Source organism: Dendropsophus ebraccatus, chromosome 4, assembly GCF_027789765.1.
Source record: "Dendropsophus ebraccatus isolate aDenEbr1 chromosome 4, aDenEbr1.pat, whole genome shotgun sequence".
In the NCBI taxonomy this organism is placed as follows: domain Eukaryota; kingdom Metazoa; phylum Chordata; class Amphibia; order Anura; family Hylidae; genus Dendropsophus; species Dendropsophus ebraccatus.
The window spans coordinates 77,403,626-77,424,566 of NC_091457.1; the positions used below are offsets into that span (position 1 = coordinate 77,403,626).

Here is a 20,941-nt window from a genome sequence, read left to right on the forward strand (position 1 = left end):
CTGTTATATCCAATGCAAACAATACCCCTTTTACTCAAACATTCTGACGTTTCCCTACTCCAATCATATTTCACTAAATTTATTTAGTAGAGATCTTGTATTGCCTATTCCACTCTCTGTCTCCCTACTTCTAAAGGTGGCGCTCAATGCCCAGATATTAGATTATATAATTTAGCCGCTCTCTTTCGCCATGCTAAAGATTGGATTATGGACACGTCATATTTCTCCAATATTTTAATTGAGAAAGCTTTAGCAGCACCTTGACCTTTACCCACCCTGCTACATGCTAAATTACCAGAACTACCCCCAGAAATTAAGAGAAGTGTTATCTTTAAAGACACCATTGGAAGGCGATACGAAAATTATATGGTTTACCCTTTTGCCTATCGAAAAGATTTCCTCTGTGGCATTCACCACTTTACCCACCTGACTCAGACAAATTAGATTACTCAGAGTGGCAGAGTGCACATGTTTCTTCTGTTGGGGATCTGCTGGATAATAATTCCAACACTTTCTTATCATGGGATATCGTCAGAACACGATTTAAATTGTCTTCATTTAATTTACCTCAATACGATTCTATAATTGAATTTCTTACTTCCAGAGTGCGGGACATAGCAGAAGCAGAAAGTGATATAGAATTTGATAATCTATTCCCAACACCACCGGTTCATAATTCTTTATCACATACATATGGAGAACTTAGATCACGCTCTCAAAAGAATTTATCTAGACAATTTTTTTTCAAAAAATGGTCCTCCGTAATTTTTTCAGAGGATCTGACCCAACAAATATTGAGAGGATCTCAAGTAGTGCATTCTGCCACTCCTAATGTGGTTCTACGTGAAATACATTTCCGCTTTATACACAAGGCTATATATGCCTTTAACCCCTTGCCTCCGCAGCCTGTTTTGGCCTTAATGACCAAGCTCATTTTTCAAAATCTGACCTGTCTCACTTTATGCGCTTATAGCTCAGTGATGCTTTAACGTATGCTAGCGATTCTGAGATTGTTTTTTTGTCACATATGGCACTTTATATTAGTGGCAAAATTTGGTCACTACTTTGTGTGTTTTTTGTGAAAAACATCAAAATATCATGAAAAATTTGAAAATTTTGCATTTTATGAACTTCTGAAATTCTCTGCTTCTAAAAAAGGAAGTCACAGCACATAAATTAGTTACTAAATCACATTACCAATATGTCCTCTTTATTCTGGCATAATTTGGGAAACATATTTTACTTTTTTAGGCTGTTATGGGGCTTAGAAATTTATTAGCAAATTATCACATTTTGTGAAAGTTTCCAAAACTGATTTTTTTTTAGGGACCAGTTCTTTTTTTAAGTTGATTTAGGAGGCTTGTATGCTGTAAAACCCCATAAGTGACCCCATTTTGGAAACTAGACACCTTAAAGAATTAATCTAGGGGTATAATGAGCATTTTAACCCTACAGGGGCTGGAGGAAAGTATTCACAATTAGGCCTTAAAGAAATCGAAAATTTTAATTTTCCAATAATATATATGTTTAGATTAAAGTTTCTCCTTTTCAAAAGGAACATGAGAGAATCTGCACCCCACAATTTGTAACACAGGTTCTCTTGAGTACAATGGTACCCCATATGTGGGCGTAAACCACTGTATGGGCACACAGCGGGGCTCAGAAGGGAAGGAGCGCCAATTAGCATTTTCAGTGCAGATTTTGCTGAAGAAGTTTCTGAGCGCCAGGTGCGTTTGCAGCGCCCCTGTAGTGCCCGTAGAAGAGGACCCCCCCAAAAGTCACCCCATTTTGGAAAGTACACCCCTCAAAGAATTCATCTTGGGGTGTGGTGACCATTTTGACCCCACAGGTATTAGAGCAAAGTATTTAAAATTAGACAGTAAAAATGAAAAACTCGAATTTTTCCAATAATATGTTCGTTTAGTTTTAATTTCTCAATTTTACAAGGAACATGAGAGAATCCGCACCCCAAAATTTGTAACGCAGGTTCTCCTGAGTACAACGGTACCCCATATGGGGGCATAAACCACTGTATGGGCACACAGCGGGGCTCAGAAGGGAAGGAGCGCCAATTAGCATTTTCAGTTCAGATTTTGCTGAAGAAGTTTCTGAGCGCCAGGTGCGTTTGCAGAGCCCCTGTAGTGTCCGTAGAAGAGGACCCCCCCAAAAGTCACCCCATTTTGGAAAGTACACCCCTCAAAGAATTCATCTTGGGGTGTGGTGACCATTTTGACCCCACAGGTATTAGAGGAAAGTATTTAAAATTAGACAGTAAAAATGAAAAACTCGAATTTTTCCAATAATATGTTCGTTTAGTTTAAAATTTCTCAATTTCACAAGGAACATGAGAGAATCCGCACCCCAAAATTTGTAACGCAGGTTCTCCTGAGTACAACGGTACCCCATATGGGGGCATAAACCACTGTATGGGCACACAGCGGGGCTCAGAAGGGAAGGAGCGCCAATTAGCATTTTCAGTTCAGATTTTGCTGAAGAAGTTTCTGAGCCCCAGGTGCGTTTGCAGTGTCCCTGTAGTGTCCGTAGAAGAGAACCCCCCCATAAGTCACCCCATTTTGGAAAGTGCACCCCTCAAAGAATTCATCTTGGGGTGTGTTGACCATTTTGACCCCACAGGTATTAGAGGAAAGTATTAAAAATAAGACAGTAAAATTGAAAAACTTGAATTTTTCCAATAATATGTTTGTTTAGTTTGAAATTTCTCAATTTCACGAGGAACAGGAGAGAAGCTGCATGCCCAAATCTGTAACGCAGGTTCTCCTGAGTAGAACGGTACCCCATATGTGGGCATAAACCACTGTATGGGCACCCAGCCGGGCTCAGAAGGGAAGGAGCGCCAATTAGCATTTTCAGTGCAGATTTTTCCGAAGAAGTTTCTGAGCGCCAGGTGCATTTGCAGCGCCCCTGTAGTGTCAGCAGAAGAGAACCCCCCCAAAGGTCACCCCATTTAGGAAAGTACACCGTTCAAAGAATTCATCTTGGGGTGCAGTGAGCGGTTTGACTCCACAGGTATTAGAGGAAAGTATTCAAAATAAGACAGTAAAAATGAAAAACTCGAATTTTTCCAATATATGTTCGTTTAGTTTAAAATTTCTCAATTTCACGAGGAATGGGAGAAAAAATGTACCCCAAAATCTGTAACGCAGGTTCTCCTGAGTACAACGGTACCCCATATGTGGGCATAAACCACTGTATGGGCACACAGCGGGGCTCAGAAGGAAGGGAGCGCCAATTTGCTGGAGCAAAACCGCAGCTAGTAATGGTTATTAGAATAGCGCAGTTACTAAAATACAAAAAAAAAAATGAGATTACAGGTAATGTGGGGTGGTCACGGATAATCTGCGGTGGTTACGGGCAACCTGCGGTGGTTACGGGCAACGAGGGGTGGTAACGGGCAACGTGGGGTGGTTACGGATAAACTGAAGTGCTTATAGGTAATCTGGGATGGGAACCTGTAACGTGCGGTGGTCGGGGGCAACGTGCGGTGGTCGGGGGCAACGTGCGGTGGTCGGGGGCAACGTGCGGTGGTCGGGGGCAACGTGCGGTGGTCGGGGGCAACGTGCGGTGGTCAGAGGCAACGTGCGGTGGTCAGAGGCAATCTGGGGGGAATTACATGTGATTAGGGGCAACCTGGGGGGGTTACAGACAATCTGCGGTGGTTACGGGCAACATGGGGTGGTTACAGACAATCTGGGGTGGTTACGGATAAACGGAAGTGCTTATAGGTAATCAGGGGTGGGTACATGTAATTTTGGGTGGTTACGGCAATCTGGAGGGGGTCACTGGCAACGTGTGTGAGTTAGAGGCAACGTGCAGTGGTTAGAGGCAACATGCGGTGGTTACGTGCAATATGCGGGGTTACGGGCAATCGGGGCTGATTACGGACCATCTGAAGGGGCTCACTGGCAATTTGGGGTGGTTACAGGCAACGTGCCGTGGTTACGGGCAACGTGCGGTGGTTACGGGCAACGCGCGGTGGTTATGGGCAACGCGCGGTGGTTAGTGGCAACGCGCGGTGGTTAGTGGCAACGCGCGGTGGTTAGTGGCAACGCGCGGTGGTTAGTGGCAACGCGCGGTGGTTAGTGGCAACGCGCGGTGGTTAGTGGCAACGCGCGGTGGTTAGTGGCAATGCGCGGTGGTTATGGGCAACGCGCGGTGGTTATGGGCAACGTGCGGTGGTTAGTGGCAACGTGCGGTGGTTAGTGGCAACGTGCGGTGGTTAGTGGCAACGTGCGGTTGTTATGGGCAACGTGCGGTGGTTAGTGGCAACGTGCGGTGGTTAGTGGCAACGTGCTGTGGTTAGTGGCAACGTGCTGTGGTTATGGGCAACGTGCGGTGGTTAGTGGCAACGTGCGGTGGTTAGTGGCAACGTGCGGTGGTTATGGGCAACGTGCGGTGGTTATGGGCAACGTGCGGTGGTTATGGGCAACGTGCGGTGGTTATGGGCAATGTGCGGTGGTTATGGGCAACGTGCGGTGGTTATAGGCAACGTGCGGTGATTACGGGCAATCTGGGGTGGATACGGGCAATCTGGGGCGGATATGGGCAACCTGCGGTGGTTACGGGTAATTTGGGGGGGCTAGGGGTAATCTGGGAGTAAACTGCAATTATTACTATAATAAAAAGTGTGTGTTTTATTTTTTTGTATGTTTGTCACTTTTTGTACTTTATACATTAATTTTCACTGTATTACTATGATTACTGTGATATTTTCTATCACAGTAATCATAGTTCAGTGACAGAGACCAAATTGGTCTCTGTCACTTTAAATTTTCAGAGCTAACTGCTTCTGGAGCGCATGCGCACTTCAGAAGCAGTCAGGACGTCGAGGAGGACGGAGCTCCGTGGATCAGGTAACGTATGTGGGGAAGGGGGGGTGACTGGGGGACGGGGGTGACTGGGGGGGTGGGGGGCGACTTGGGGGGGGGCACGGTGACACTTTTTATCCCCTGTCACCAATGATTTATGGTGACAGGGGATAAAAAGTGCCGGCAGCACTGGGAACAGGCGATCGGCGGTATATAGTATATACCGCCGATCGCCTGCTCCGGGACCACACAGGGGGGTCCCCGATCACTGCCCCATGCTCTCCGCTACCTCCGGTGGCGGAGAGCATGGGGCTTTGATCACTTATTCATTTCCATCCCTGCGAACAAACATCGTTTGTTCGCAGGGATGGGGGCGGCCATCTTGGATCCGATGGCCGCCCGGGTAGGGTGATCGGGGGGCTGATCTGGGGTCTGAGGGGACATTTTTCATCTCCCCCCACCGTGGATTCACGGTGGGGGGAGATGAAAGCTATCGGCGGCGCCGGTAATGCCCGGTACCGGCGGATCGCCGCTAAAGAGGTAGTAGCGGCGATCCGCCGGTATCGGAGGACGAGGGGAGGGGGCCGGGGGACACACTGTTAGTGGCGGTGGGGGGAGGCAGCGTTCTGCAGCCTCCCCCCGCCGCCCGATCGGCGGGGGACACTGAATCTCCCCATAGACGCTGCGGTCGCAATGACCGCGGCGTTTATGGGGTTAACTGCCCGGGGGGGAGCGCGGCTCCCCTCCGGGCAGTGGCAGCAGGAGGATGCTGTGTGACACAGCCTCCTCCTGCTGCCCGATCTCACCCAGGGACAGAGGGGGGAGGCAGGGAAAGCATGACGTCCAGGGACGTCATGATGCATTCTGCCACTGCTTTTCATGACGTCCCTGGACGTCATATTGGGGGAAGGGGTTAATATTCCTTTTTCCAACTCCCACACTTCTCACTTAAACAGTTGCCCGAAATGTTCACTTCCTAAAGCAGACTTGTTTCACTGTGCCTGGGCCTGCACCCAAGTGCAGGAATTTTGGGACTCTGTGCGGCTCTATCTTTTGTCCACTTGGGGCCATGCCATACCACTTCTCCCTCTTAGTTATCTTTTTCATTTTATTGATATAGACTCTACTACTCCCTCTCCTAAATTACTTACTTCTAAAGGAATTCATTTAACTCTATTAGTTTCCCTAAAATGTTTATTAAGACACTGGATACTGGATACTCTACCAGACATTTCTGAGGTAATCTCCGCTCTGAAGGAGATCTTTCATTGGGAACTTTTGGATGTATTGTGCATCAAAGAAAAATCAACAAAAACATTTATGTCCAAATGGACACAATTTCTAATTCATGATTTTACTATAGAAGAGAGAGACTCTGTCATTAATCAATTTAAGGACACTGATTGGTATTGCACGGCCGCCCAAAAGGGAACTCTGGGAGCACTCCAAATATCTTAAGCTTTTCCCTTTCTCTGTTAAAGACAATTGTCTCCATTCTATTGGTAGCATATTTGAATATCTGACATCTATACCATGTTTTAAGGTGATATTATAGGTTACTGTTTTTCTACCTATGTTTTTGGTAAGACTACGTTGTATTGTATATGATAATATGTCTTTTAAGGTTATTACAAAGGCTCATTGTATCTGTATGATATTGTAAACATACAATCCTTTGTTGCCTGTGAGCGACTTTCTTTTTGAATATGTAATGAATTTTCAATATGTATGTTCAAATATTACATAAGCCACTAATAAAATATTGTTTAAAAAAAAAAAAAGAACATTTTGATTGGGTTACGCCTCTCCAGGTAACATAAGAAAGGATTTTAAAACAGGTGTTACCTTAATCTCCTACAATAAAGGCACAGCAGATGTAACATGACATGTCTTGGACATTATAAAAGCTTTTAAATTATTTGACAGTAAGTTTGGTGCTAACTTTCAATGTGACCTGCAGTATTGTTCCTTAAGGTAATACTATTGGGATGGTTACTGCCAAAAGGCAGAATGAAATATTAAGAAGGAAGCGGTTTATTCTCCCCAGTCTGACACAGGGCTCTCTGCTGCCACCTCTGTCTGTGACAGGAACTGTCCAGAGCAGTAGCAAATTTCTGTAGAAAACTTTTTCCTGCTTTGGACAGTTCCTGCCGAAAAGGAAAAGGATGCTTATCAGTTACAAGCTGAGGATTTTAATTGTAGAAATAGCTCATTTTAAAATGTTTCACAAAATCTGGGAGTTTTTCATGAAAATCAGCTGAGTGTATTGACCAAAACTTAACACTAACATAAAGTAACTCAGAATTACTTGGATATAATAAAGCATCTGAATGTTATTACAGCTTAGTCAAATCAAGATTACCAAGAGGGTGTGAGCCCCCATTGTGATTTCATATTCATTGTTCTTATTAATTGTGGCATAAATTCAGCCGTACTTCCTAAATACATTTAGATCTTTATGGTAGCTGATCTCTTTATTAAAGTTAAGGAAAGTCATACCTTAATGACATCAATAATTTTCTTGTTAAATACATTCTATGCCACCTCAGTGGTAATTCTGAGCGTTAGCTTTGGCACCATGGTCTAGTGACTGTTCTCTCAGTGAAGATAGCTATAGGGGGTACATAGGTAGTTGTCACACCTGCCCGGAAATGGCCTCAAGTCCCCCTGTCAAATAGGAAGATAATATTATAAATGGCATATGGTAGACTGGGGACTGTTTACAGATTTTGCATTTGGGGCTGTTTACGTAACTGTTCATGTATTCCTTACTAAGGGATTGCTGAAGCTTTCCGGACTAAAAAAGTTGCAAGTTTAATTGGCGTGGAGGGTGGACACTCTATTGACAGCAGCTTGGGAGTACTAAGGACCTTTTACAATCTAGGAGTGCGGTATATGACCTTGACACACAGCTGTAACGTCCCATGGTAAGAACAGTAACCAGATAAAAAAAAAAATTAAGATTGTTTTTACTTTGTCAACAAGAATGTCAACCTTTATTTAAAATGTACTCCCAACAAGGCAGATTCCAGGCGACATCAACTAACAAACTCCATGATTGCAGGTTTAAAATCAGCATTCATATATTGTATTATTGGTGATAACTTTGGCCAACGAAGTCTGTTGTTCTGCTGTCCTTTTATTTCCTCAGGTTTCTACATAACCCCAATGTATTGTTGACAGAGAAATTAGTAATCAGATTGGTGCTGTAAGAGCTGTAAAAGGTGCAATTTAACCAAGGCCTTGGAGCTCAAAGACCCCTTTGCTATATACGGAAATGACAGTATTATCAATGGCACCAGTTGTAGTGGCTAGGTACATTATAGATTTTGCATCCGGACCCAAGGAGCTTCAAGGGGATTTGTCAAGACCTATATATTTGTACACTGGTTCTACTTCAATTCCCCTAGGACTATCACCTTCAGTGCTCTGATTTGCCCTAACAGCCTATGACAACTCTCCCCCCCCCCCCCCCCCCTTCATGGATATTGAGGCATTGGTATCACTCCATATTCATGAAGAATGATGATGAGCTGGTAAGGCAGATCGGTGCACTGGAAGTGGTAATCAGTTAGGGTCTTGTAACCTGCTGCTAGTTTCCCTTTAAATTTGTTTTTTAACAGGTTATACCCATTGATTTCTCAACAGGGTGGATAACTGGCTGGTGGATACAGGGTCAGATCCACCTAAAAGCAATGGCTTGTCTGAATTTGGAAAGGTAAGAATAAAATGGTGTCATATATTACCATGTGGCCATTTTTTGAAAAGGGCTTCTATGACTAAATATTAAAACCTATATGTAGTTACTTAGGAATGTTACCCTGTACACCATGGGTCTCCAAATTGCGGCCCTCCAGCTGTTGCAAAACCACAATTTCCAGCAATAAATAACCAACACCGCACTCTCTAGGCAGCATATAAGTCCATCCACATCACAACGGATCCCACTTAATCCGCAATATTTCAGCAATACTTTATAATAAGATGTGTGCAACGTACGAGAAATACCTTTGTATTGCAGCTCTTCAGTACTCGCTCCCAGAAGTCACAAGAACGTATACTCACACAGATGCAGGCTTTACTTGTACTTATATCTTTTTAATCGGTATCTCGTACAGGACAAAATCAAATGCTCACTGGCTGGCGTGCTCTCCTCTCAGTCCAAACCATCCAACCTCGCGGCGGACGTTTCGGAGGATAGGCTCCTCCTTCCTCATGCGCGAGGACGTACAGGTAAGGAACGCCTTAAGACTCTGGCAAAGATCACGTGATCCGACATTGCACGGATCATCCTAGGTGAAATACCCAATAACTATATACAAACATTATAATGTACACAGTATAGACGCATGATGCATAATGGAAGAGAATGCTATAATATATCCAAATGTATCAAATTCACGCATACATACTATAGAAAGGCTTTGAAGCTGCAGACTTCATTCAGACCATTAGGACTGAGAGTCTCCAGCTTCATAATCCACCATGTTTCTCTACGGAGCAATCGCTTGCGATTCTCCTCCACATCACTACACAACTCAAGCTGCTCCAATATTTGCCATTTAAGGTCACACACACTGTGTCGGTTCTCAAAAAAATGGTGTGCCACTGTGGTTTCCCCGAATTCCTTCTTATCCTTACTTTCCTTATTGTCATTAAACTTCCTAATTGCTGACTTATGTTCATTCAGGCGTATTTTAATTTGTCTGCTGGTCTGGCCCACATAGCCTAGCCCGCATGGACATTTCAACAAATAAATGAGATTTTTGTCATTACATGTGTAAAATCCTCTTACATCCATTTTTGTCCCCTTACTTGGGTGATAGATCGTGTCTCCTTTAATTATGTTGTGGCAATGCAATTACAGAAACATAGCACTTTTGATCCTATGGTTAATAATGAATCTTTGCTAATGTTTGAACGCATGGTGTTGAATGAAGTACACAGTAAGTGGGAAAGAATCCCGAAAAGTAATGGTAATCTTACTAGGGCAGAACAACAAGCCCTTCAAGATTTAAAAAATGATTCTTCCATAGTGATCAAGAAAGCAGACAAGGGGGGTGCGATTGTGGTTCAGAATCGCACCTCCTATGTCGCTGAGGCTAAACGTCAGCTTTCTGACGAAAAAGTATATCGTAAGTTGAGTCAGGACCCCACGAATAAATTTAAAGGAGAGGTTGATACATATGTGAAAGATGCAGTGATATCAGAAGTAATCACAGAAAGGACCGCTAGAATGTTGCAAGTGGATCATCCCAGAGTCCCTGTGTTATACCTGCTCCCCAAAATCCATAAGGACTCCAGCAGCCCACCCGGTCGCCCTATTGTTTCTGGGTCCGGGTCGCTGCTGCAGTCCTTATCGGTGTATGTGGACTCGTTCCTCCAAGACATAGTAAAAAACCTGGGACGTTGCTTGCGTGACACTGGACATTTTCTCGATATCCTGGATGGTGTAAGTTCTAAAGAGGTGAATTTTATATGCACGTTAGACGTGCAAAGTTTGTATACCAATATTCCACAGGACGAGGGGATGGTCTGTGTCAGGCAGCAGCTTTGCAGGAATGCCCGATTGGACAATAGGATGATCAATTTTCTCATGGGATTGCTGGACTTGGTGCTTACCAGAAACTATTTTAGGTTTGATAATGATTTCTTCTTACAGTTACATGGAGTATCCATGGGCTCGTCGGTGGCACCAAGTCTTGCTAACATTTTCATGCATGAGTTTGAAGAAAAATTTATTAGTGAGTGTGGCATGCCCACATCGTCCACATGGGTTCGCTATGTGGATGATGTGTGCTTGTTTTGGACAGAAAGTGAGAGTGCCTTGGTACAATTTGTGTCCAGGCTAAATTCTTGTCATCCATCTATACAATTTACACTTGAATACCACTCTAATGTCATCCATTTTTTAGTTTTTTATTTGTTGAAATGTCCATGCGGGCTAGGCTATGTGGGCCAGACCAGCAGATAAATTAAAATACGCCTGAATGAACATAAGTCAGCAATTAGGAAGTTTAATGACAATAAGGAAAGTAAGGATAAGAAGGAATTTGGGGGAAACCACAGTGGCACGCCATTTTTTTGAGAACCGACACAGTGTGTGTGACCTTAAATGGCAAATATTGGAGCAGCTTGAGTTGTGTAGTGATGTGGAGGAGAATCGCAAGCGATTGCTCCGTAGAGAAACATGGTGGATTATGAAGCTGGAGACTCTCAGTCCTAATGGTCTGAATGAAGTCTGCAGCTTCAAAGCCTTTCTATAGTATGTATGCGTGAATTTGATACATTTGGATATATTATAGCATTCTCTTCCATTATGCATCATGCGTCTATACTGTGTACATTATAATGTTTGTATATAGTTATTGGGTATTTCACCTAGGATGATCCGTGCAATGTCGGATCACGTGATCTTTGCAAGAGTCTTAAGGCGTTCCTTACCTGTACGTCCTCGCGCATGAGGAAGGAGGAGCCTATCCTCCGAAACGTCCGCCGCGAGGTTGGATGGTTTGGACTGAGAGGAGAGCACGCCAGCCAGTGAGCATTTGATTTTGTCCTGTACGAGATACCGATTAAAAAGATATAAGTACAAGTAAAGCCTGCATCTGTGTGAGTATACGTTCTTGCGACTTCTGGGTGCGATTACTGAAGAGCTGCAATACAAAGGTATTTCTCGTACGTTGCACACATCTTATTATAAAGTATTGCTGAAAACCACAATTTCCATCATGCCAGGACAGCTAAAGCTTTGGATTTGGCTGTCCAGGCATGATGGGAAATGTAGTATTGCAATATCTGGAAAGCTGCAGTTTGGAGACCCATGCTACACACACTGTATCATTTGTTGATGCAGAAGCTTCAGATGCTCTTTTATATTATCTTATTTCATCTATTTTCAAGATTTCTACTCAGGAACATAAGAGTTCTGATCAGATACATCTTCACACTTTATTACACAGCATTAAAGCATAATCATTAAAGATTTTGGCAAATTAGTTTTAGTTAGCTTAGGCCATAATAAGAATTTTTGCAAAATATATTATTAAGCTAAACTGAACAATTTTTGTACCTGAACTTCCCCTCAACCATTAGTTTGCCTCTGTATTACTTATCTAATCCTGTCCCACCCTCCTGAAAATCTGTACTTTGGCTAAGCAGCAGCTTGGTACGGATTCTCAGACACAATGGTGTAAATGCCACGGAGGCAGACCACGCAACTGCGATGGGGCCCTGTGTTAGGTCTGCTTCCATAGAACTAGTTATGAAACTTGCACTGACTTCCCAAACCCCTATCTGACTGCCCCTCCCCCCCTTCCCCTGGGCAAACTGCCCTCGTACATCAACTCCCCCAACCGACTGTCCTCCTACACCGCCCCAGCGGAGAAGAGTGACTCCCCGCCCAGTCGCCCACTGGAGATTTTTTTCACCAAAAAATGCACCAAAAAACACCTCACAAAAGACTTCACTTAGAATTACAAAGTGCAGTAACCTGGGAGTTGCTAAGTGGGGATGGGCAGTGGGCAGTGGATGGGCAGTGGGCTAGGTGTTAGGGGTACCAACTAGAGTGTTAGGGGACAAACACACTTGCCGGATCCGCAGCGAGTCCTCTCGCTGCGTATTTGCCGTAAAACTCGCTGCAGATCCCGGCCCTATTCTTTCAATGTTAGACAAGAGTTTGTCCCCAGCCCGCCCCGTTAACCACCCGGCCGCCGGAGCATATACTTTACCTGATCCCGGCTCCGGCTTGCTTCAGCGGTTCCCGGAGTCTTTAGCAAGCCGGAGCCGGGATCATGTAAAGTATATGCTTGCTCCAGTGCCCGCCTGCAGCCACGGCCATCTGATCAACCCCCCGCAGCCCCGATTGCCCCCAGCAGCCCCGGCCGTCTGATCACCCCCCCCGCAGCCCGGCCGGCTCGCCCGCAGCCCCGATCGGCCCCCGCAGCCACGGCCGTCTGATGACCCCCCTGCAGCCCCGATCACAGCCCCGATCTTCAGCAAGCCGGAGCCGGGATCATGTAAAGTATATGCTTGCTCCAGTGCCCGCCCGCAGCCACGGCCATCTGATCACCCCACGCAGCACCGGCCAGTTCCCCCGCAGCCCTGATCCCCACAGCCACGGCCGTTGGATCACCACCCCACCCCCCCCCGCAACCACGGCCGTCTGATCACCCCCCACAGCCCCAATCGCCCCAATCGCGATCGGGCGGCCGGGGCTGTAGGGGAGTGATCGGGGCTGCGCGGGGGGGGGGTGATCAGACGGCCGTGGCTGCAGGGGCCGATCGGGGCTGCGGGGGAGCCGGCCAGGGCTGCAGGGGGGTGATCAGACGGCCGGAGCTGCTGGGGGCAATCGGGGCTGCGGGGGGTTGATCAGATGGCCGTGGCTGCAGGCGGGCACTGGAGCAAGCATATACTTTACATGATCCCGGCTCCGGCTTGCTGAAGACTCCGGGAACCGCCGAAGCAAGACGGAGCCGGGATCAGGTAAAGTATATGCTCCGGCGGCCGGGGGGTTAACGGGGCGGGCTGGGGACAAACTCGCAGCAGGGATGTACATCCCTGCTGCGATTTTGTCTAACATTGAAAGAATAGGGCCAGGATCCGCAGCGAGTGGACTCGGCAAGTGTGTCCCCTTAAAGAAGTTACCAGCTTTACTGGCCAACTGCAATACACAAAAAATAGTGCTTTGGCAATAAGGTGCAAACACAACAATAGTCCTTTAGACTGGGCACTTGAGGTATATAAATAGGTTTAAGGCAGTTTCTGTGTACTTTTGGCTTAGTTTAGTACATTAGGTTGAGGTGAAAGTAGGCTTGACTTGTGAGACGGCTACAGAGCTACCAGGGAACCTTGTCTATTTAGAAGCAGTACTCTGTCAGGGCAACTTGACTCAGTAGATAAATCTTGATAGAAGAACTCACACTCATCATTTGGAAAGATACCACATTCTGCCAGAAGAGATCACAGAGTGCCAGGTCTATTAGCACGAGCCCAGAGATTGCACAACTGGGTGAAGCTAGCCAATCAAGTTTCCCTGAGAAGGCTGAGCGAAGATCAATGGAGTACTTTGGCTTCAGTGTCGGACTGGCCCACCAGAGGGTCATCTGGTGGGCCCCCAGCTTTAGAACCTGCACAAACACTGATTGACATGTCATTTCTCACAGGTTTTTCATTGGTGGGCCCCTCAGGATCACTTCCTCTGGTGGGCCCCAGATACCCCAGTCCAACACTGTTTGGTTTATTTGCACTTTGCCCCAGTGCAGACGAACCCACAACTTCTCAGGAATGTCCTGACTTGTTAGAGATTGTCACCCCTGAAGTACACAAGGTTTTTCCTTGTCGTCGTTACCCCAACTTTAGGCTTTAGCACTGCATAACTAAGTTTTGTAGTCCTTGAGAATAATCACTGTAGCATGAAGTCCCTGTCAGGGGACCTGGCCTACAGGCAAGGCCCTGGAATACACTTCTGCAAGAACACACCTTCTGTACACTCTCTATAAATATAACTAACTCAGGACTAGAGAAGGACCTTCAGGGATCTTTTATAATAGTCAATGGGATTTGTCTCCCATTGGTGGGGAAGGATCTGGAAGGGTGAAGACATGAGTGTATGATAGGCCAGTATGGTGTGTGGTACCCAGTCTAAGGGCCCTATTCCACTGGACGGTTATCGTTTGCATAATCGTTAACGATTAACAATCTCAAACGACCGCTATTGCGAAAGACCTGAAAACGTTCACTCATTTCCATGGAATGATAATCGTTACTTATGATCGTAATTGCGATCGTTTCTTCTTCGCTTTTTATTCGCTATTGCGTTTGTATCTAGTGTGAACGACCGAACAATGTCTTATTCAATGCGAACGATTTGCGAACGTTTTGCGAACGAGCAACGATAAAAATAGGTCCAGGTCTTATAAAGCGATCAACGATTTCTTGTTCGGTCGTTAATCGTTAACTGCATTTCAACCGAACAATTATCGTTTAAATTCGAACGATTTAACGATAATCTGAACGTTAATCATCCGGTGGAATAGGGCCCTAAGGATTGGACAACCACAACACAGTCAAGTGAATACAGTATAATACATGGACTCTGGTGACACCTAGTAGCAGAAGTGTAGAGTCCTTTAACCAGAGCATACTGACATAGAATAATACCTGACCACAAGTTGTGCTAGGAAGTAGTAGCACACCTGCTCTGGGACACTTCACTGGCACGTAGAAGTGTGAGTTACCCTTATTAGGACATGTGTTAATCTGTATTTTAGGTGTATCCGTATATTACCTAGCAGTATATTATTATTGTATCATCTATATATGTTTGTGCGTTTTACCCATGAACTTTGCTTTAATCAACTATAATTATTCTACTGCTTGTAGGCTATAACCGTACAATGAAACCATCAGTATTTACCATCCCAAAATATTGTATTTTGACCCAATATTATTCAGTGCTATATTTTGATGTCTCCTGAGGACCCCAAGTTATTTGTTGGAAGAAACTATATTATTGCTATCCAGGTGTTCAAATTGCTTGGAGTTGCTTGGAGCTTATTTGTGGCCATGTTTTATTTTAACTAAACTGATAAAGGTTACATTTTAATTTCTGTGGTAAAATTAGTTATGTAATCCAAGGAAGAAAACTCCCATAGCAAAACATTAAGATGCTTTCCTAACTAGTGGTAGTTGATGCCTGTATACACCCGTCCCTTAAAAAGGGACATAGGATTTGTCCTTTCCATAATGGAAAAGTGGTGGTAAATCCTAAATTCCGTTTTTTCCATTCACCTCCCATTATGGCACCTGTAAAAAGGAAGGGTTCAGTGTTGGTTTAACTGTCCATGAAGAAGATGAAGAAAGCCAACCCAGGCCAACCCTTTTCATAAGCAATAGAGCAGTGGGCTTTACCCTGTGATTCATCACTTAGTTGAAAGCGTGGCCTGTGACTGTCAGGGAATGCTGGGAGTAGTAGTTGTACAGGTTGCATTTCATAGTATTAATACTGATCCTCAAAAAATATATATGCATAAAATTCCAGTGTATTGAGGCGGCTACTTGAACAGGTACTTTAGAGCTGTTCACCCTGAGCTTTCTAGTTCATGATAGCATTATAAAAATAATCTTATTAAAGCTAATCTATACTAAGTTATACAACCCTTGCCCTATAAACATATGCATAAGCACAAATGTGCAGGGATATTACCACGTGGAATTTAAATTTGAGTTATTTTAAAGGGACATGCCTGTCCAACAAAGCATTTTAACATCTGGACTTACATTCTCCATACAGAGTGTCATCCTGGAAATGAATCGCCTTGGAATGATCGTGGATTTAGCTCATGTTTCAGTGAAGACAATGAAGGATACATTAGAGGTCTCTCAGGCCCCCGTCATATTCAGCCACTCATCTGCTTTCAAGCTATGTAACCATGCCAGGAATGTACCAGATGACGTTCTCAGAATAGTGGTATGAAAAGCATAAAACATCTGCATTAATGGAATTGAACTTAAAGAAGAAGTCGAGCGAAAATCTTTATTAAAGTATTGTATTGCCCCCCCCCCCCCCCCAAAAAAAAAGTTATACAAATCACCAATATACACTTATTACAGGAAATGCACATAAAGTGTTTTTTTCCTTACTACTAAACTTACTACTGCATCAAGGCTTCACTTCCTGGATAACATGGTGATGTCACGACCTGACTCCCAGAGCTGTGCCGGCTGTGGTTGCTGGAGAGGATGATGGCAGGGGGACACTGAGGGACACAGGGCACTGGAGTGACACTGAGCATCCCTCTGCCATCATCCTATCCAGCAGCCACAGCCCGCACAGCTCTGGGAGTCGGGTTGTGAAATCACCATTTTATCCAGGAAGTGAAGCCTTGATGCAGTAGTAAGTGCAGGGAAAAAAGCACTTTATAAGCATTTCCCATAATAAGTGTATATTGGTGATTTATATAACACTTGAGGGGCAATACAATACTTTAATAAAAATGTTCGCCGGACTTCTCCTTTAAGGTCAGGCTCCAGCTGTCCCCTTTTTTACAGTCTTGCCTTCTCTACTGTGACAACTGCATACCTTGACCTGAGCAGTAGAATAGACCTGTAATTCTGTCACTATTACATGGCACGATTTTCTTGGGGAAGCAAACTCCTGTCAGCTCAGCGCTCACTTCCCACTTGCTGCCACTGCTATTACACACACACAGTGAGTGGGAGGGGCAGCTCAAGCAACCATTTGATCGTTCAGGCAGCCCATTGAAGTCTTCGGTGGTAGACCATCACTGACATAATTGGGATTTTGTCAGCTCAGCATAATAAAAGATTACGATCAGTTGACATTGTGCATGTTGGCTGATCGTCGCCTTTCAACAAGCACTATTACTTTAAACTATTATCGGCCTTAACGGTAATGAAATAAAAGGGGTAGTCCTGCCAAAAAATATATATATTTTAAATCAACTGGTTTCAGAAATTTATATAGATTTGTGATTTACTTCTGTTTAAAAATCTTGTCTTTCCATACTTATCAGCTGCTGTGTGTCCTGCAGGAAGTTGTGTTTCCTTCCCAGTCTGACACAGTGCTCTCTGCTGCCTCCTCTGTCTGAGACAGGAACTGTTCAGAGAAGGAGAGGTTTTCTATGGGAACTAGTGATCAGAGGGGGTCTCAGCACAAAGACCGTGGTCAATGTTTTGACCTGTCTGCACTACATGTTAAAAGTTCATTTAAATGACAGTAATACTTCAAGTGCTCTGCATAAGCTCTATCTAACCAATGAGAAGGGGGATGCAGGGCTAGCCTGGGATCCAAGGTGTGTCGTAACAACCATGATATGTATTTCCCTAGATACCTCTTAAGTGGTGATTTTTTGGAACATTGCAAATAATGATACAAGTATGAAATACCATGTCACCCTTTATTTTACTATACAGAAAGAAAAGAAGGGTCTGGTGATGGTGAACTTCTATAATGACTATGTCACATGCAAGAGTGTTGCCAATTTGTCTGATGTGGCAGGTAAGTAGTGATACATGTAGGGGCACACTTATCAATGTCTGGGCCAAACTGAAAAAAGCTAATTTTATGTGCACTTTTCTCAAGTTTGCACCTTTTGCCTCATATGGGCGGTGAGGGGGCAGGAAGGGGTCACGGACCTGCACACAGGGAGGCATGCACAAAATGGAACAGGCCAAAAACAGGCTGGTGTAGATCTTTTCGCCTGCTGCACAGCAGCCTCCGCTAGGCATATTTCATACTGTATTTATCAAGAGGTGTAGAATCTGATTTGTTTTGGTGTGCCATAATAACTAGGGACAACTGGCTCTTATTAAGGAAGTCTAAGCGATAGAAGTGTAAGGGAAAGGAGAGGGTGGTAGGAAGGGATAGTGGGAGAGTAGAAGTGCCCAACTATTTATTTGTGTGCAATCTGATATGCCAGTTACACAAACACACATTGGCTAAGACAATTATTTGGAGGGATGGGCAATCAGCACAGTTCTCTCTGACTGTCCACTCCATTGTCTCTGGAAGCACCTCTATTTACAAAGGCTCAGTCCTTTCATTTACATTCTTTACCCTCTGTTACATTTGAGTCCGTCAAGGTTTATCCGATTTATATAGGATGTAGTCCATGATGGCTCCAATGTGCGCCTCTTGACAAATACAGCAGTATAAATGGGAAATTTTAAATAACTGCTGCACAAGTATCGCTCCCATTAATAAATATGCTTCTTAGAGTTGTTAGTATAAGAAGCCTATAGATTACACATACGGTCTCAAATTAAAAAAAAAAAAAAAACAACCAGTAAAAAAAAATTTCAAATTTAAAGTGGAACTCCAGTTTCATCTTCCCTGATCTAGATTTTAGGCTGGGACTACACAACAGCAAGTATTATTCAAGTTCTTTATTACAGTTGTGACTTGGCTGTATATAAAATAGCACAGTCACAGTTACATGCAACTTTGAGGCCTATGGAAGAAAGTCACATGCAACTCGTGACAAAAAATCAAGAATTTTTTTTTTTAGATCGTTTTGTGTCACAGTTGCAATGCGACACCATTTCTTAATAATAGGAACAATGTTGCGTGCTCTATGTGTCATGTGACTGAATTTGCCGTGTATTGCCGCAAGCTTACATCTTAATTATAAGGATGTAGTCTTGTTTCTATAATGAATTACATTTGTTTTTTCTACAGATCACTTTGATTACATTAAAAATATTGCTGGTTATGAATCCGTTGGATTTGGTGGAGATTACGATGGAGTCCCCAGGTGAGCAAGTGACACAGAAAAATCTAGCAAAAACACTTAGTAGTCTGGACCATTTTTTTTTATACAGAAGTTTGAGGGGAAATGTATCAAGACTTGCATTGGGACTTTTGTATTCCAGTTGTTTGGTACAAGCATTGATAATCACTGCCCCAGAAAAGGCTCCACTCTAGGGCTTGGTCTGTATTACAGCCTATCCCCATTCAAATGAATATAGCTGAGCTGCAATACTAGACTGGTACTGCTTCTAGAAAATGAAGCAGACCCCTGTTTAATCCTAGAGAACCCATTAGTTTTAGAATAGAATTGCATCAAGTGCAATTCCTTATAGCGTTTTTCCAAGACTTGGAAAGTAAAGTTTAAAGGGGTACTCCAGCGGGGGGGGGGGGCACTTCTTTGCTGGGACCGAGGAGGAGGTGGCCGAGGGAAAAGACTTCCACTCACCTCCCCGGTTCCAGCGGCGGGTCCCGCATCGCGGCGCTCAGGTGCCCGGCCGCTTCCAGGTGTCTGCCGCCGCCCGAGATGTGACGTCTCAGGTCCGCTCAGCCACTCCGTGAAGGAGGCGGGATCCGTTTCAAGTCCGCTCAGATCCCACCTCCTTTATGACTTGACGTCATGTCTCGGGCCCGCGTCAAACACCCAGAAGCGGCCGGGAAACGGGCACCGGAGCGCCGCGATGCGGGACCCGCCGTTGGGACCGGGGAGGTGAGTGGACGTCTTTTCCCTCGGCCACCTCCTATCCGGTCCCAGCAAAAAAGTGCCCCCCCGCTGGAGTACCCCATTAAGTGACCAGTTCTATTAAAAATTTTCCACGGCACCCCTGGCTGTATGTAATCCATATGGCTGCTTTGATGTGTCTTTCATAGTGACATCACACTCAGTGTTAATAGTCATGTGACTACATGGTCAAATAACTGGGTGACAACTCATATAGTCGTTACAGATTGTATCACCCAAAGTTTGGTGGGAAGCACCATGTGACTAAAGATGGCACTTATATTCAGATATTTTATATTTATACCTACTGTATTGATAATGTAGGAGACAATCATTATAATTTATATAGAGGTTTTATTGTATATGTGCAATTTATTTACTACCTCAGAGTACCACAGGGACTGGAAGATGTATCCAAGTATCCGGATCTTGTCGCAGAACTGCTAAGGAGAGGATGGTCTCAGCTAGAGCTTGAGGCAGCCCTGGCCAATAACCTCCTTCGTGTCTTTAGAGAAGTGAAGCAGGTGAGTTTCTGGCAATCATTGGGGTTTTCTTAGCCAGTAGAAAACACGGTCTTCTTGTCAATACTGACCAATCATATCAAGGGTTTTATTGTTCCAGCTCAATTTATTAAGCAAAAAGCTGCGAATTGGTTGCTATGGGCAAGGAGGCTAAAGTAGATGTCTCACTTGATGTGTCCCACTGATGAATATTTTTTCTCTGTTTTCTTAGACAAGTATCAGGTTGAGTTCACAAAAGCCCATTGATGAGCCTATAGACTATCGGGAGATTGAGAGCGACTGTCACACCAGATATGGCTATCCATCCAGTACAGCTATACATCCACATGTTGGAAACGGACTTCTACTTCTTCTTCTATGTCTTTGTAACATCATGTTTCTTTAAAGTCAACCACAAACTTCGGAGTCTGTTGGACCTAGTGATGCACTGCTTCTGAACTACAGAAGCATTTATTGGACTAGGTTCACACTGCATTTTCTGCTTACATCTAATGCACACATTTTTATACCTCTTGAGAAGGACATATAAACGCATGATAAATGTAAACATAAAACCTCAGTGCACCCGCCAGCTCCTGCAACACACCTCCTTTTAGTCATAAGG

At 44.4% G+C, this 20,941-nt stretch overlaps 1 protein-coding gene across 1 annotated transcript in view; it reads left to right on the forward strand.

Annotated features, from left to right (window-relative positions):
* Positions 1 to 20,738, forward strand: part of DPEP1 (dipeptidase 1) — a 57,221-nt gene extending 36,483 nt beyond the window's left edge. The window contains exons 4-10 of the mRNA XM_069966065.1: positions 7,603 to 7,753; positions 8,475 to 8,544; positions 16,120 to 16,296; positions 17,763 to 17,847; positions 19,027 to 19,102; positions 20,205 to 20,340; positions 20,549 to 20,738. Of these exons, the coding sequence (XP_069822166.1) occupies positions 7,603 to 7,753; positions 8,475 to 8,544; positions 16,120 to 16,296; positions 17,763 to 17,847; positions 19,027 to 19,102; positions 20,205 to 20,340; positions 20,549 to 20,722 (869 nt within the window). The 3' untranslated portion in view covers positions 20,723 to 20,738. The remainder of the gene's footprint in view (positions 1 to 7,602; positions 7,754 to 8,474; positions 8,545 to 16,119; positions 16,297 to 17,762; positions 17,848 to 19,026; positions 19,103 to 20,204; positions 20,341 to 20,548) is intronic.
* The last annotated feature ends 203 nt before the right edge of the window (positions 20,739 to 20,941 follow it).